Source organism: Homarus americanus, unplaced genomic scaffold (genome assembly GCF_018991925.1).
Source record: "Homarus americanus isolate GMGI-L3 unplaced genomic scaffold, GMGI_Hamer_2.0 scaffold24523, whole genome shotgun sequence".
Taxonomy (NCBI): domain Eukaryota; kingdom Metazoa; phylum Arthropoda; class Malacostraca; order Decapoda; family Nephropidae; genus Homarus; species Homarus americanus.
Genome location: NW_024744357.1, coordinates 557795 through 576697, shown reverse-complemented (window position 1 = coordinate 576697; position 18903 = coordinate 557795). Strand labels below are relative to the sequence as shown.

General features: G+C 40.3%; 2 protein-coding genes across 2 annotated transcripts in view; both read right to left on the bottom strand.

The window, feature by feature from the left end:
• LOC121877778 (lysosomal acid glucosylceramidase-like) overlaps nt 1-4411 on the bottom strand; it is a 30628-nt gene extending 26217 nt beyond the window's left edge. The window contains exons 1-2 of the mRNA XM_042383639.1: nt 4049-4411; nt 11-217 (exon numbers count right to left, since the gene is read on the bottom strand). Coding sequence (XP_042239573.1) covers nt 11-217; nt 4049-4106 — 265 coding nt within the window. The 5' untranslated portion in view covers nt 4107-4411. The remainder of the gene's footprint in view (nt 1-10; nt 218-4048) is intronic.
• Nucleotides 4412-5811: 1400 nt separating this feature from the next.
• Nucleotides 5812-18903, bottom strand: part of LOC121877744 (dynein axonemal heavy chain 8-like) — a 16030-nt gene continuing 2938 nt past the window's right edge. Inside the window, exons 2-10 of the mRNA XM_042383601.1 lie at nt 18785-18903; nt 18421-18560; nt 17357-17479; nt 16855-17011; nt 14422-14502; nt 12292-12423; nt 9484-9636; nt 6344-6526; nt 5812-6030 (exon numbers count right to left, since the gene is read on the bottom strand). The exon at nt 18785-18903 is cut by the window's right edge and continues 61 nt beyond it. Of these exons, the coding sequence (XP_042239535.1) occupies nt 5824-6030; nt 6344-6526; nt 9484-9636; nt 12292-12423; nt 14422-14502; nt 16855-17011; nt 17357-17479; nt 18421-18560; nt 18785-18903 (1295 nt within the window). The 3' untranslated portion in view covers nt 5812-5823. The remainder of the gene's footprint in view (nt 6031-6343; nt 6527-9483; nt 9637-12291; nt 12424-14421; nt 14503-16854; nt 17012-17356; nt 17480-18420; nt 18561-18784) is intronic.

Here is an 18903-nt window from a genome sequence, read left to right as displayed (position 1 = left end):
CAAGTCTCACCATCAAGGGACACGGTTAAGGTGCTCTTGGTCTGGAAGAATCTGCGAGAGGCGAGATCGGAGGTGTAAACCAAGTACTCTCCTGAAGCTGGAAGAGTTGGGGAGGGCAGGGTGTCGCAGTAGGAGACGTTGCACACGCACACGAAGGAGGTGCTGTCAAACACTCTAGGGATGCAGGGTAGCTGTTCCTCGGCCAGCATACCCTCACCTGGGTGGAGTGAGAGATGGAAGAGGATATAATGATTGTAAATTAAAATGTCAGTTATTCTGAAAATGTTAATTTTAGTAATGATGATAATGTATAGTAGACGAAAAAGAGAAAGATACATGGAAATGAAGAACAGTAGAAACTAATATAGCGAAGAGGATGAGCAGTGAACAATGATTAGTAAAATTAATTGTAATTATGATATATACGTGTAGAAAGGCAAGATAGTCATAATAATAATTACAAAAATATCAATAATGCTGCCACAACTACTATTGTTACTTTTGTTTATAATTATAGTAATAATAACTCTCTCTCTTCGCTCTCTTAATCTTATGTATACTAGAGTCATGGTTAATAATGTGTTTGCACTGGAGTTCGACCAAAATTCCCGTCAGCTATATTGATTTGAAGCATCTCGCCTCATACTCTACATTGATTATCTGGTAAATGTGTCACTACCACTCACCTGGTGACTCTCAAATCCAATTACTACTCGGATGAAGCCTCGCAGCCGTGTGATTGATATTTAGGCGCCATTATAATCAGTTTCTATATTTGGGGCACCACAAAGGAGCAGAATCTAATGGTTAACTGCGTGACTTTAAAATCAGCCATAGTTATCAAATACTAATGGAGTTTAGCACCAGCAACGTCATCTATCGGTAAGTGGGCTATGATATGATAGTATATTGAATGTAATATCAGCTGTATAATGAAGATCATATTAGAGGGTAATAAAGGCCTGTGATCGGGTACGCGAGGATTCTTGGCCATAGGAGGTTGGTACCCTGTGTCACCCCTTCATCAGAGGCCAACCTTTTTTGATGTTGTCCTCCCCAAGTGGTAACCAATTTTTGCCAAGAGAGAGAGCGAGAAATAATATATATCATTTTCACTTGCATTTATTTACCATTTTGTATTGTAATATAATTTAAGATATAGTTTTCCATTCAGAAAAAAATTACTTTTTATTAAACTAATTTAAGGAAAATAATAAATTAAAGGATCATAGGTATAATTATGAATGTTTTGGTGATTTAGTGACTTGACTGCTGTTGTACTTTATCTGCTATCAGCTGAAATCTTGGCATCAGCCGACTTTTCTTTGATTTGATTAAAAATAGAACGGAGAACCTCTCCCATACATATGTTGTTGGCATCTGTACGAACGTGGTTGTCACCTGCTCGTCCAACTCCTCCTAGTCTGAAATAACCAACAGTTTACACAGAAATACATGGTGTGTGTTAATGTCTTGAAGGCTGTGTTTTAAGCGTAATCTGTCCGGAGGCCCAATAGAGCTTCAGAATGGTTAACCCCATCATCAGCAAATTGATTAAGAACCCACATGTTGGAGTACAGGTGTTCGCTCTCACTCTATGGGAAATACACGTTGAGATTTTCCTGAATCAAGGCAAGATGATTGACGACCAGGCGGGACATTCGCTTCTCCAATGTCTTCTCTTCTGCTGCCTGCACCCCGTGTTCCCAGCCACATTTTCTCACAGTTATCAAAAGTCGGGAATCAGAAAAAGTGTTCTTTTCTTCTTTGGCTCTCCACCCACTTTTGCACCTGCAGTTTGAATTCATTTATTATTCCCATTGTTGTGAAAATATCACGACCTTTGCCTTGGAGACTGATGTTGAGTTTGTTCAAATGATTAAGAACTAAGGTCGTCTATGACAACTTTGCCAGCCAAAAGTTATCCTGACATTTAACTGCCATGGTGTTTGTTTCCTTTGTAAAAAAAAAAAACACGCAACTGTTCTCTCAGTGCAAACGTTCAGTTCAGAACCTTCCTACGGAATAACCGCTTCGGCATGAAAGAGCAGTGTGGTGAAGTTGGCTTCCATATCTCTGCACAACTCACCGAGAAGATGTCATCGAGAAGATGCTCTAAATCATTCTTCTCACTAGCTGTTCCAGTCTCTTTCAGTCGCAACACCATTGATTGCTCCAACCATTGCATTTCGACCATTCAATTCTCTCTTCAATCATAAAATAATACAGTTTATGGAAAATGTTCCCCGCTGTTATTTCAACCCCTAATTGGAGGCAGCACAAGTAGTGTTCAGCTATGGTCTTAGACTAAATCTGGAAAACGACAGTACACAATCAGCTGGACATCCCCTCCCACATCTGTCGTTTCGTCCAGCTTTGTGATATATCAACAAGCCGTGAGAAATAGATCGAAACGCTAACTTACCTACTTTCTCCACGACAGTCAACTGGGCACAGACTTTGAAATTTAAAACTAAATCCACCTCCCAGTACACTCTTCTCATTGGTTGGCGTTTCAAATATTACGGCTGACGTCATGATTCCAGAGAAACAATACGGGCGACACACATTCACACCTGTCTCCATCCTTCCAAGTCTCGTCCATCCCTTCAACCACCCCAAGACTGCCATCCACCCCAAACAAAATCTCGTCCACCCAAGTTGAATAGCACTGCCCTACATGCAACATCCTAGACTTAGCAACTCACAGGATATGCTCAGGCCAAGATAACCTTTTAGAGGGCAAAGTATCCCCTAACTATTTTAATCTGGCTAACGCTAGACGATTTTGTTCAGCCAAAGGGTTGAAGAACAATAGCTTTACTGAAACCACACTTGATGTAACACTTATTATTTGTGTTTATATTTTATTGTATGACTTAATTTGCATGGATACAGGTATTGTACAAAATATGTCACGTATAATTTATTCCATATCCGGGAGATATTTCAAAAGATATCGCATAAAATATTTCGCGCGGTAGATGTTTCATAAGCCACCGGGTTAAAGAATGTTCGCTCTTCATTTTTTGTGCTTTAAATGTTCCTTCACAAAACCCAAAGTGTGATTTTTAGTATTTTTTATGCACAAAGCACCCTCCCACCCACCGACAGGATTACATCCAGAATCGTCTCAATAGTTTAAACTTCAACCTTGGCTGTTATCTCTGCCTCGTATCTTACGTGAACCTGGCATATGCGTTCTCACACCCATACTAATGGGAAAATATAACCTATGAAGTTATGAGATTTCAGGGTCGTCAGATCTACAGTAAAATCGCGCAATATATAAAAGAGGCTCATTCGTTGAGTTGAAATATATCATGTATCTTATTAACTGAAAACGTCCCTTGTGAATTTTCGTTTATCGTATATTTTCTCCCGTTTCACTTAAAATTCATAAAGACGATATTTTGTCAACAGTGCTTCATAACCGTGCATTGAGTGTTCTGTCACCTGTCCTTTACCACACTAGTACCTCTTAACACCTATAATCCCTAATACTTTTACTCTGTAACACACATAATCCCTAAACAAGTACTCTGTATGCACCTACAATTCTTAAAACATGTACTCGGTAGCACATAGACTACCTAACACCTGTACTTTGTTACACGCATATTACCAACACCTAAAACCCTAGATACAGTATCAAAGATAATTATACATTGCTGCACTTGTACTCAGTAACACATACTTTTTAGCCCATGTGTGTTTATCCCCACCTGTGATTTACCAGACTTATATACTTATATACCTACCAGCTGTACTTGACAGCATTTTGTAATCCAGAAAACCTGTATTTTATAATATTTGTAATGCCTAACATCTTATTCTGTAACACCTGTGAACCCTAAATACTTATTCTGTAACACCTGCACGCTATAAAATGATTAATCATGAACACCTGCATTCTGTAATATGTAATTTCCAACACCTTAACTCTTGAACACCTACACCCCTTAATAGCTATATTTCCCAACACTTGCACCCTACAACATCTATCAAGCCTAACACCTGTGCTGTACAACACCTGTTTAATACATACCGTAGCAGGAGAGGAACGGCAGCACCATTAACACCAGGTGGCAGGATTTCATCATCATAGTGTAGGGTTACCTGGAGAGAATTAGTACATGTGATTGACAATAGGCAGTGTGCTGGTAGAGTACGGGTGTGGAGTCAGAGCTGTTGGGTGAAGGAGATGGGAGAAGTTGTCGCTTCTTGTTGGGAAAGAGGAGGTGTCATATGCGTGGGTGTAGCCTTGCTTGCGTAGTGCGGACACGTCTCTACAACAGAGTGTAGGATATGCGTGGCCGTTTCGGGTACTAGTGTAGCCGCAACTGAGACTTTCTATACCGGTTGACGAGTAGACAATATCTGGGAGAGTTATTGTGTGTGTGTGTGTGGTCTAGATTTAGTAGATAGCCTCACTTAGCCTGGCAACGTGGTATTTGATGGCACCAGCTGGAGGATTCTCAGGGTGATAAATACTGCGTCGACACGTGATTAATTGTATAATCCTGTTGGGTTGATATTTTGTGGACTATTTTTAACATATGGAATTCTATTATCATTTTTAGCATTCTAATGTAGACAGATTTCACAATATGTCCAAATAATAACCTCTAAGAAAAGGGGAGTTTCTTCCTCTGTTTTATTATTAAGAGTGGCGGTAATGTCCACCAAATATTTGGCTAATCGAGTTCCCAATTCTAAGGCGGTTAACTCCAGTTGAGGTAATGTCAGCCTCTTTAGTGGGGCTACCCTTTTTTTAGCCATAATCAACTCACTATTGTGCTATGTCACTGAATAGGCGACTGCGCCATACGCCCTTGCAGACGCGTCACAGAATAGGTTGAGTTGAATTATATTATCTATCATTATTACTTGTTCTTGGGATGGTAACATTAGTGCTCATTCTACAGTCTTCTATTGTTTTTCCCCATTCCTGATTGCATCTTTCAGGTAGTAGGGTATCCCAATCCACCTTTTCCTTCGAAACTTCTTGTACCAACAACATTTTGCCTCTTATTGTTATAGGGCTCAAAATGCCCAATGGATCAAATAAGAGTGACACTTGACTTAGTAAGGATCTTCTAGTAAGTGGTACATCTGGGTAGGAAGGGGTTTTAATACCTAATTTGTCACCTTTAACATTCCAGCTCAGGCCTAACACGGGCTGATTTTCAGTTAATGCAAGATTAATTTCTTGTCTGATTATATTTCTCAATTGGTTGGAATTGGTATTCCAATCTTGAAGAAGCATATTAGCAGATTGACAACCTCTTTTGGCTAATCTGTATATGGCCACTGCCACTTCTTCTGTTTCCACTGTGATTTGTAAATTGTCCATATAGAATGATTTCACGATTTCTGGACATCCTGCTTTGTCACAATGACGTAGCAGTATGTTACACAGTAGGGAAGGGCTCGAGCATGATCCCAACAGGACTGACTTGAATTGGTAGACGTCCAAAGGACTGTCTTTATCATACGGATTCCGTGGCCAGAGGAATTTAGTGTATTTCCTAGCCACTTCTTTCTAAGAAATGCTTTGGAGATGTCAGCTACGAGACCATGTGGCTTCGTACGAAACATAATTAGAACATTTAATTTCTCGGTAATATTGGGACCTGTATAAAGACAAGCATTTAGGCTCGCGGCCTTCTTATTAGCTCAAGCACTACAATTAAATACCACTTTGATAGGTGTAGTGACCGAATCTTTCTTAACAGCATCGTGAGGCAGGTAGTGACCCTCCTTCGATCTTCTTTACCTGTTTGAGGAAGTTTTATAAAGATACACAAGTTGATTTTCTCTTTATTTTATGTCACATAGCAGAGCCACGCCTCTCAGTGTCCAGTGAGACGGTAGATAGTCTGTAGTTTCTAGGTCAATAGACCCGATGTAGGTAGCGTCGGTGCGTTTCGGCTTCCTGTACATGGGGCACTCATATAGGTTAGGGTCCTTCCCGCTGGTGGTGTTGACAGCGTACAGGTAAACCACAGGCATGGGCTCATACAACACCTGCACAAAAGGAACAACACATAAGTTAGCAATCAATCCAACCCATTTTTAAGAACGTGAATGAAATACATCTCTAAGTCGTCTCAATGGGCAATTCCGGCGAAACAATGAACTATATTAATGGTTTAAGATCACTATTATGCTCAAACTTGGCAAAAGTAGCCTAACCTCACATTGGTAGATGTGTTGGGTGAAGCGCCAATGCGACCAAACATCTGTCCACAACCATCTGAAGACTGTTGAGTATGCTAGAGCGCAGGGAGTGACATCCTCAAAGCAGCAAAACATAAGAGAGCAGATAGACAGTACTCACCTTTGGCCGTGACTCCATAAGTCGGCCCTGTTTGCGATCCCAGGAGGCTCCCTCGAGGAAGAGCCCATAGATGTAGACCCCCTCAGGTGGGGGGTCGTGAATGTCCTCCCTATTGAAACGAGTCACCAAGTTCTGCAGAATGACGCAGTCCAGCGACCATCCCTTATGCTGTCGCGTCACTTCCTGTGGTGTACAACATGCAGCTCTGTGTCTGATCTCCTTGGTGAACTCTGACTTACCAATATGTGCTATATGTTTTAGAAGGCTAGCTAATACAAATAATATCAATAGTACTGCAATTACCTTCCCCATTAATACTATTACAAGTGCCAGAGTTAACCCTTGGGCTTCGGGTCACGTCACCTGACGTGCGTCTGTAGGGCTTCGGATTACGTCACTTGACGATTTGTGATTTCGTTGGCTTATTTAAATAAGAAACGTGCCAAACTAACTCAGGATTATGGGATAAACCCTCCTCTCCCGTTGGCAACATGCGGACGTCCATGTTACCAGTTACCACCCACAATGCCTCAGTACATGTTATGTCACAAGATGGAGAGGTCAAGTGAATGTTGCTCTCCACAACACAGCACCTCCACCAACCCAGCACCTCCACCCTGAGGAAATATAGTGCTAAAAGTCTTACTGAGGAAGAGTGGCAACAAGATCTAATTGATCTTAGTGGTAAACTCTTTAGTGAAAGTGAGTTGGAACTCAGAGACGACCTGTGGGAGAAGGAGGTGTGGGTGACACTCCCTTACCACTAGTCGGCAGCATGGATACATTTGCAAGGAGTGAAGGTGCAAATTTTTAACCTAATATCCCTATTTTTGACTGGAGTGGTGTTGTGATTACTAATAATTTCATTGTGGATGATGATGCTTGTGAACTGGATTACTTCCAGATGTTTTTTGACAGTGAAGTGATGAAACTTATTCGTGATCAGGCACAGAAATATTATGAATACTGTCAAGGCAATACTGACTCTGGTCCCACTCCTTCAAAAATGCAATGCTGGACTGCTCTTGATGTTTCTGAATTTTATGTCATCTTTGCTTTGCTAAAGTTAATGGCGCACATAAAGAAACATGTCATATAGGAATATTGGATACAAGACTTCCTCACAGCAACGCCTATTTTTGGAGAATACGTGACCAGAGATAGATTTATTTCATTATTATGGTATCTACATTTTGCAGACAACAACCATCCTGTGGCAGATGACAGACTGGAAAATTCGTGAGATTTTTACTATGTTGAAAAATGAATTTCGTAATTTCTTTCGACCTTTCCAAAAAGTGATGAGAGAGGCGTTGCTTGTGATGTTCTGTGGCCGTATAGTGTTCCGCCAATATATACCTTCCAAGAGACATTGGTTTGGTAAAAATATTTGGTGTTGTGTAACTTTGAAATAGGATATGTCTTTGACCTGATAGTGTACACGGCGAGTGATGTAGACATACCCAAAAATGACTTGCATGGCTTCTCAGCTTCACTGGTGAAACAGCTCATGGACTGCTATCTAAATGCCAATCATGTGCTGTACACAGACAATTACCTACTGGAACATTTCAAAGGGTCATGTGGTACAGTGCGTGTAAACCGGACAAACTGGCCTCACTTTTAAGGAAGTCTCAAGTGTGATGAAATACAGATGCAACAAGCAAACAACGTGTTGGCAATCAGATGGCATGATAAGTGTGATGTGAATATCCTAACAATTCATAAAGGAGAACTGGTGGACAGCGGCAAGAAAGACACAAAAACAATAGAATACATCACTAAGCTTGATGCTGTAGTTGACTACACATACAACATGCATTTGGTCGACACAGTGATTTGCAAGTTGGGGCTACTGTATGTGTAAATGTGTCAAGTGGTACCATAAGATGTTTTACACTTGACTGAAACTGTCCCCAATGCATTCAACCTCTGAGAGTGTTCAACAAAAGAATTATTGAACAAATCTTCGAAAGAACCCGGCAAGGTGATGGCATCAACACCAAGGCGCCATTCAGCTACTGATCGGCTGCTTAGACGTGATTACATAGACAGGCATTTTCTACAAGTTTTGCCAGAGCCTGGTGGTAAAGTCAGAGAGCCTGTCATCTGTGCAGAAACACTACCACTCGTGGCAGCAAGCGAAAGGGTGTCAGCACCTGGTGCAATGAGTGTTTGCCATGGTTCAAGGACTACCATATTCAGAAAACCTATTAGTGGTCGTAAAATGATGAGTACATTGTGTAAATAAACAATAACAAATAAGTAACAGGAACTCAAGCTGCCTACAGACACTGAGTAAATAGTGATACCACTCGCTCTGCCACACCGCCACCCATCACCAACCCACGTCTCCCCACGTCACACTTGCCACGATGCCAACTAAAGATAAGTACATGCATTTTGTACCTATTTGTACCATTTACGATGGATTTGTAAGAAAAAAGTAAAAGTTTATTATTTTCATTTGAGCCGAAATATGCCCACGTGTGGTGAGTCGAGACCTATGTAGCCAGCAGCCCAGGGACTAATGATAATTAATACACACCCGCATGCACACACACACACACGTGCGCGCACACACACACACACACACACACACGTGCACACACACACACACACACACACACACACACACACACACGTGCACAAACACACACACACACGTGCACGCATGCACACACACACGTGCACAAACACACACACACACGTGCACGCATGCACACACACACACGTGCGCGCGCACACACACACACACACGTGCGCGCGCAGACACACACACACACACGTGCGCGCGCACACACACACACACACACACACACACACGTGCACAAACACACACACACACACGTGCACACACACGTGCACAACACACACACACACACGTGCACGCATGCACACACACACACAGGCACACACACACACACACACACACACACATACACACACACACACACACAGGCTTTGAGAGTCGTCTCATTACCCAGAAATCTCTCATTCCCGGAAGTGCTCTGCACCAATTCAGTTGTTCCGGCTGATGGAGAATCACTGTGTGTGTGTGTGTGTGTAACGTGACTTGTAAAGGTTGAAGTATAAAGCTCTTTACTTTTAATACCCATTAAACTATTACCATAACACACCTGTCTCATGGCAGTAAGGAAACCCTGAGGGTTGAAGAAGCCAGTGATCCAGAAGGCCTTGGGTCTGCCATAGGAATACCAGCGACGGAACTGTGAGTCTCGCTCCAGCAGCTCTGTGAACCAGAAGCCCAGAGTACTTGACTCCCATGACACCTGCAACCAAAACAGATTTGTAACTGATGCTATATATATTTTGCTATCTAACATCTGCAGTAAAACAATTACATCATTTAAGATAAAACTGAAACAAGTGAAAGTGGGTCCCATAGGCATAATGCCTATGGGGGCAGCAGGGCCAGTACTGCTCTCGACTGCCTTCACTTCCCCAAAACGGAAAGTTAGATACCCATTTACAGCTGGGTGAACTGGGGGCACCCAGGAATCTATCCACCAACCCCAGGAACAGGAGGCCAGCTCTATCTGTTCGACCACTATGCTCAAATAAGACAATGAAGGTTTAATACTGAAAACTTGTTTAATAATCGTACCACTGGGGCAAAACTCCTGGGTGTGACCTAAACTAAGCAGAATTTAATTAGTTCAAAGATTAAACCGCTCACCCTCAAAGGGGAAAATAAGAGCCAAGGTTGTCTGAAGGCTGGAGGTCTGATGAAATGTGTGCCCAACAACTTACTACACAGACTCACACCACTACACTCTCACCCTAGCTATCTCACTAACGTTCCCAGGAAGGACTTAATTAAACCGGTTTTCAGGATCAAACCATCACATGTACCTTTGAACCAGGTAGGAAGGATTTGTGTATCAAAGAAATTAAGACCGGAGTAGAGGTGGGAAGATACTCCAGTTGCTGTACTATACAATCGTTCTTGAAAGTGATGTCACGGTTTTCAGTTTGATTCGTTCACACAGCATTAACTTGCATCTTGGCAGGCGTTGAGCGAGTGACTACTGTGACTGACCAGTGAGATAGTGGGCTGGACGCTGTTGTAGTATGATTATATATTAACGAGAGCCGGGGCCTAATTTCTTGCTACCTAACATTTCCCTGACATTCCCTCATATTTTTGTAGGGAAAAGGCTTAAAAGTTGGGTAGCAAAAGTAAAGAGCTATATGCCAATCCCACGCTTGAAAGACGAAGATGCTTGTAGAAAAAAAGGACAGCCAGTACGAGATGATACAGCAACACAAACCGATAACACTTACTTCAAGGTGTAGAATATTCTGCATATGGCTCATTTCCTTGTTATGTTGTTGTTTTACTTTCATAACAACATGAAAGGCATGTGTTGCTCTAAAATAACCATTAATTGAATAAGCCTTTATAGAAGTTAGCAATTTAGTCAGTTTTTTTTTTCATATATAACGAATAACCGTTGAACGGGAATTTTTAATTTGTTGTATTTTATTATTGGGTGCTAAATAATACAATACCTTCAGAGCATATATGGCAATTAATTTTTTAAATACATACGACAGGAAAAAACAACAAGAAACAATTATTTAAGCATGTAGTTTATCTAAATATCAAAACTTTTCTTTGTGAATCTTTCCCTCCCTGTCTCATCCATCGAGGTGGTGAATGTGAGAACTATTTGTTGACATTATTCAGTAAAGATGTGGCATAAATGTGGTGAGTATGAATATTTAAGTATTTTTTTATTCAATACTCATTTCAGCTAAACACAATTAATGTATATCTATTAAATTTAACATTACTATTTCACACAATTGTGTTGCACCTTGGAAAAATAAAAGCGATATTAAACGGATTTGGTAGTTGCCAAATTCCACTTTTTTTTTATTTTAAGTTTCTGGAAATCGTGACATCATTCATTTGGGCGATTGTACAACACGCACCCTGCAGGAAGTTTGCTCCAAAAAGACATATCTTATAAGCTCCCCTGCTTTATGAAGATCCTCGATGTTGTTCTGGATATTTGGTGGAACCATTGGGTTGGGAACAATCTTTTGAGAAAGAACACAAACACTCCCTTAGCATGTAATTCTTGCTGACTGAGCCCAGAAATAGTTGAACAAGGCATCAGTTGATGAATGGTAATAGTAATTACGAATTAGGGAGCGACACGCCCAAATGTGGCAGTCAAGATCCTTACTATGGCATTACTTAATCATTTTTATGGATGATGATATCTTGACTGCATCCAAGATTGCCTCAATACATGGAAACTAGGTCTTGATGCCACTTTAGATTGTGTGAAGAGATATGCTTTGATGTGGAAGGGATCACCACTGTAGAACACAATTGTTTCAACAGTGAAAATGAAGGAATGACAAAGAAGGGAGAAGACAGTACGCGTGTATATTTTTCCTATTTCTGGCCATTCTGTGTTGTTACTCATGTATCCTCTGCCCCATAAAAATGTTAAGGTTGATTAAAAGTAGATATTTTTTTCAGCGAATAGGTGAGTTTTATTGTTAGGGTCCATGTTGCAATGTGGACAGAGTGGATTTTTGGGGAATTGGAAACTGTGATGATATTGGTTTAGGGAAGAGTGATGACCAAACCAAAGGCTAGGGAAATAAGTCTCTGGTGGTGGTGTGTGCAGTATGCTCTTTGGTGTATGTGCTTGTAGATGGTGCTGGAGGTGACTCGACAAGAAGTTACAAGGTTGAGTAGGGTGTTGTGCCGAGCCAAAAAACTGTGTGACACTTATGTCAAGGTGGTCCTGTTTAGTAAATTATAGTGAAAAGGCTGGAAAAAGTGAAAGTTCATTAATTATAAATTCATACACATAAAACACACATGAAACCAAGAAAATAAAGACCTTAATAATCCGATATGAATCACACACTACCAATCATGTTAGGGATGCAAAACCCACCTTGCGCCAGCGCTCTGGGACTCTAGCATCATACATAGCGTCCAGCATGTCCTTCAGGGAGGGGCTCATGATGATGGTGCCCTCTATAGCCAGATGCATATCCTGCAGCGTGTGCCGCACCACCTTCAGTACCTATAAGGGCATGGTATTTATTTTTCATTTGCCATAAAAGCATTTCAGTGTGAATAGTTAGGACAAAAGTGGTCTGTAAGTTGACGAAAACTTGACACCATGATGAGTCTTCTATCAACGTAAATTCAATTTGACGAAGCTTTGCAGCAATAGCTCTCCAAGTAGAGTTTTTGGATTAGACAAAATTATGGTAATCAATGATCTCCCTACACAGTAAAATTTGTAGGGTATGGAAAGGGTATTTTACTGCAAAATACCCCTTAATATGTAAAATACCCTTTTTCGGCCATGGTAGGGTATATTGCTGTCGATAATACACATTTAAGTTGCCCATGGTTCATATATTAACTCTTCCAGTTAATTATTTTTCTTTCTGTCTCGAGATATTGTTGTTTTAATCTTTAAGAAATGATTGGTATATAACACTGAGTGTATACCGAAACATCAAAAAACATACATTTCCTTTAAATGACCTGAAGACCTAAACAGTATTTTGTAAAGATTGACAAATATAGTGCACCCGGGTGTGGCGCGCAACCGCTTGCACTACTCATGGAGGTGTAAAGGTGTGTGGGACACCAGTGTTAGTGGTGTTTCTCAAGGATCCCGTTCACCTTACCGCATCTCCGTGTAAGAATGCAATTAGTTTTATTACGACTTTTGACATAACTGCTTATTAAAGTTGTCGGATACCTCATCCATCAAACCAAGAGTTTTGGCAACACGAAATACTCGTACAGTTCCCAATTTACTTTGTAAATTAATGAGCTAAAAAAGTTAATTTGGACTGAAAAGTATTTCTGATTAGTTACATGATGCTACTTGGGTCATCTTAGCAGAATATAATCATGAGGACGTGTGGCGAAGAGAAGATGGAAGTAAAATGTTGGTAATTTAATGACTTGACATGTAATATCTAATTTAATAATCATGTTTAACTTAAGCTAATCTATTGTACACCTATGCATGAGGAGTAGGGGAGAAAATGAAGTAAGAAAAGGAAATAAAAAGATATAGGATAAAGGAAGATATTTAAAACACCCTCAGTTTCAAATATGCTGAGTGAGCACTTCTTTTTCACAGCCAATCAGCACCACGTTGAGCGACGCTGAGCCTATGGCCACTTTGGAATCTAATTTGTATTTGTTGTGCTAGTAAACCAAAATGATGTCTCTGCTTCCGGGGCTATTTTTGCGTAAAAAGGGAATATTTTAATCGACAAGGAGTTTTTCAGAGAGTGAAAGTGTTGGTGAGGGTCGTGGAGGTACTAATAAGAGACTATAATATAGTCAGAACATAATGTTGCGAGCGTGTACCCAATGGTCGGGAACTCACAGGTCTAGCACTATGTCATACTTGGTTGTGTATGGTGATATAGTGTTTGCAGTATTGTTTTTTACAGCATCTACGGTGTAACTGAAGGATGTGTGAGGACTGGACTGGGTGGTAGAGGGACCTAAGCGGTGCTCAGTTATTTTCATAAGGCTTCTCTTCACCTTGACATACATTTTTGCAAGCTAAAGGTTTTAAATGTACTTAAGTACCCTTTTTTGGGTAAAGGTCTTGAAAAAGCTGATATACCCTTTGGCATACTAAGAGTTTCTAAGAGGTTTGTTTATATACTCCTTTGTAGAGTAAGGGTTTAGAGAATGATAATAAACCCTTTAAATCTGCAAGGGTTTATTGGTATTCATATAAGCTTAAAAGGGTTTGCCATTAGACCCTTATAAAACCCTTTTCATACCTTTTTTTCTTACGGTGTGTACAGACTATAATCCTGACACTGTTGTATGTTACTTTATGGCCTAATGGTTTTGTTCAGATGTTCTACAATGTTTCTGTCACATATTAAGAAAATCCTCAAGTGGACACTCATATTGCTCTGAATTTTGTGACATATACTGTATGTCTTAATCTGAATATGAAACAAATTACTGAATGGGAAAGATTGTCATATAAAAACTTCACCTTAATAGTCCCCATGTAAACTATTCATACCTTGAGCATACGGTCCAGCTCCTGTCTGAGGAAGATGTTCATGGGCAGGATGGCACCCATCTTCTGTAGCGCCTCACGGATCTGTGTACGTATGAAACATATTAATGGAGTTATTGATGTCTTATGTGTCTAGGGTGAACAAATATTATGTTATGTCTGTATATGATGTGTCATGCCATTACTCCTCTTCACCAAAATCTTGTCACTAGCCCATTAACTGGTCCTGTCCCCTATCGTGGATGGGCATTATTGCTGACTGCTCCTTTTCACATAAATTGTTTTCTAATATTGGACACTCACTAAGCCTTAGCCGCTTATCCACTGTCCCAAGCCACCCACGCATCATACAGGACAATATTTTATAGTATTTGAGTAGTGTTGAAATGTGCATCCTTTTTTATGTAATGATTATAGTAAAATAAACCCCCAGATAACAATATAATAAGTCTAACCAATGATAGTTGAAGAAAAGTAAAGGTACCAACATAATTTAATAATAGAAAACTGACACACATGTCCTGATGCCTCCACTCAACACCCACCACTACCCTCCGTGCGGGACCTCCCGTGCTAGCTCCCTTCACTCTTCTGTGGCACGCTATTCAAAGTGAGTACAGCTTTTATGCTCTGCATTTTATTTATTCTCGTCCATATGTAACTGTTGATATATTTATTATTGTATTTCGAGAAGTTTGCATATCCTCGAAATAACGCGCACTTGAGGGTGGGTCCCATTGACATAATGAGCAGTTAAAGGGCTAATCATGTAAGAGGTGAGGCTTGATTGTGACAAAATATAGAGAACCAAACTCCTGACACTAGTGGTCACAAAAATTATCAGGGAAAAGGCTATCATGACTCATTATTTTTCTCCACCAGGTTCTTAACAATAAGACTCAGGTTAATTAAAACTATGGTCATGATACTGAGGAGGAATTATACACTGCATTACTTATTAATATAATAAAATTAGAGAGCATACATACAAGGACAAGTAAAGGAGCAAATGAAATACAGACAACCATTATTAACGTAAACCCTAACGTCAGCCTCACCATACACTTGAACAGTACAAAAGTATACACCACTTATCTCCATATAAATATATCCTGAGTACAGACCAATTGTACCACACTTGCACCACACACTATCACCAGCCAGGCTCGTCTACCTCAGCCCACTGAACGAGTAGGGTAATTACCTTTGATTTAGAGGTAATTACCCTACTTGTTCAAAGATATACGGTACCACATAACAGATGCATTGCCGATGTCTAGGGTCTAAGAAAAAAGTGATATACTATGTCTAGGTCTAATCATGATTTGTTATCCATGTCTACAGTGAACGAAGATATAATATGTATTAACAAGTATGTATAGTAAATGTTGTTAGGAAAATGTTGTCAGACACATGTATGTTTAATTTGTTCGTTTGTTTAAGGGTGTTATTATTTATTGGTTTTATTTGATGAAGAACATTACAGTAGAACAGAGACATACATTATCTGATATTTGACGAGATGCTACAGGCCAAGTAATGTCTCCACCACGTGGTCTGAACAACAACTTTCACTTTCTCAAAGATATTTTCTCCGTAACTCGTATTAGGAGAAATCATTTAGTTAAGGTAGAGTCTTAATTCAATTTCCACACCTTCTATGGTATTTTCCTCAACTGTGCGCAGGAGTTTAACCCGATAACTGTGGTAAAGTGATTTGCCGATCAACCCTCCAGTACGCAAAAAAACAGAAGAAAAAAAGAACACGTATATCGATTTTGCCAAACACTATTTTAACGCTTGTGGATTAAAAGATAGTGTGTAGAAGAATATGGAAACCAAAAGGAGTCCATTACTTATCTTAGTTTGGCAGCCAGTCTCTCATAGGGTAGAAAAAGGATTCTAACCTCTATTGCTCACCCCAACACTCTACTTCTTTGGCCATTTCATTAAAAGTTATTATAGTTGAAGCTTTCAACATCACTCTCAATGGATCTTGAATGCTTGAGCTATAAGTAGGCATATACTGTATATCTTATGGTAACACGTGTGCATTAATTCAAAACGTTTGAATTCCAGAATGTATGTCGCACTCCTCCGCTTCTCATTCAAGAATGTAGGTCGCAGTTATAGGCTTAAAGTGAGTGATTTAGATGCGTCCTTTTTCTGTCTCCTTTAATATTCTCTTTTGTTTCTCACCCTTCTCTCCTCGTTCCTTCTTTTCCTTCTCAATATTACCTGTTCTGTCCCTACCCTCCCTTTCCCTTTTCTTCCCCATCCAACCCTTTCTTCCCCTCCTCTTCCTTGTCTCTCCCATCCTTACACTTTCTTTCGCCCCTCTTCCCTGTCTCTCCCATCCCTACCCTTTCTTCCCCTCCCCTTCCTTGTCTCTCCCATCCCTACCCTCTCTTTCCCTTTCCTTCCTTTTCTACTCACTTCGTGTTGGATATAGTCAGGAGGCAGTTTACCCAGCATGTCGTTCGCTAGGCGGGACACCACAGCCTCCCTCGTCTCACCTCCTCGCTGGCCACCTTCCTTGGGTTGCATGCTAAGGATCGTCTCTAAGATGCTTTTGGCTGTGTTAATCTGATACCTGCAACCACAGTCACATACACACCTCAGTTTTATGTCTCATACTAAATAATGACAAACAAAAGCTATTCATATTATTTAACGATACAACAGTTAGATATATTAAGTAATGATAAACAACAGGTATGTATATTATATTGATACACTGCTGCTAGGTGGAGCATAAGCAATAACAAAAGAAGGAGGCGGCAAAGAAAAAGGAGGAGGCGAAGGAGGAGGAGGAAGAGGATGAAGAAGAAAAGGAGGAGGAGGAGGAAGGGGATGAAGAAGAAAAGGAGGAGGAAAAAGAGGATGAAGAAGAAAAGGAGGAAGAGGAGGAAGAAGTGAACACAGACAAGACACTCACGTAATGTCAGCGTTAGGATGAAGACCGAACACCTCAGGAGAATCGGTGGCTGGAAGTTGATTGATGAACTCTATGTAGTCCGCTTGGCTCTTGCACATGGGCAGCCCGTACCCCTGGTAGAACCTGCCACACACAACGTACTGAACATCTAGCAACTTAATGTCCTTTCTCTATTTCCCCTTTTGACATTTTGACTTTGCTTCTTTCATTTGAAAATTTACTCTCTCGTTTTAACATTTAGACTCGCTCTCTCTCACTTTTTGAGAAATAGAGAAAAATTGTAATAATAATAATAATAATAATAATAATAATAATAATAATAATATAATAATAATAATAATAATAATAATAATAATAATAATAATAATAATAATAATAATAATAATAATAATAATAATAATAATAATAATAATAATAATAATAATAATAATAATAATAATAATAATAATAAACGATTTATTAATAGAGTTGCAGCCGGTGGCTGAAAATATACAGACTTACATTTGATTTAGATATAATGATATAATATACATTGAATACATTTACAGGGCTGTACAGTACATAAATCAGGAGTTGTTTATTGTGTGTGTATGTGTGAGGTGGTCCCCCGCGGAACCATATTATGTAGTCCACAAGGGTTTATTAGAACATTTTGAATTATTTGGGATTCTTTGTAAGAGTGAAATTAATGAAAATATGTATTAACTTGATGCAACTTTATAGTTTGAGAGAGAGAGGAACTGCGCATTTGTCCCGAGTCTGTCACGTACAGGACGCGTGTATTTACACCAGACCGGGCCTAGAAAGAGAGCCAGCCTGTCCTTGAGTAAATGTAAAAAGTATGTAACCAGTAACAGTTAGATGTGTAAAACTGCAAATAACCGTACAGTATATGAGAATTTTTCTTGAATGTAGATCCCAAGTTTTGGCGCCCTCCACTATATTACAATGATAAATGTGGCCCAGAAACTACAAAAGGCTGGGGACCACTGGTATAGGGTGGATGTGTGTAGGTGTGCATGCCTGTATGAAGGAGAGTGTGCGTGTGTGTGTGTGTTACCCACCTGAAGTCAGAGGTGAGGAGGCGCTCATTGAGCCACACGTGGAGGAAGGTCAACAGGAGCCGCTTATCGAAGTCCTCCGTCACTCGTCCCCCGTATTGGATCTCTCCCAGCATGTAACAGATCGTCACCCATGACACACCCTGGATGAGGAGAGATACTGAGGGTATCAATAGAGGCAATACACCCTATGTTGCCCAGGGTGAAGTACACCCCAGTCTTACCTGGAGACATAACACTAAGATTTGTGGGAGTGAAGAGGAGATAAGCCCCATAATGTCATCTTCCAGAACGGACGGACGGACGGACGCTCGCGCGCGCACACACAAACATTACACACACTCGCACACACACACACACCACTAACCTTCTTGGGATCCATGTCGTCGAGGTGGTTCTGGATAAACTGGACCGAGGCTTGGAAGTCAGCCTGGTTGAACTCATAGGGCACGTTCCAACCAAGCGCCCCGTACTTGCGACGTTCTT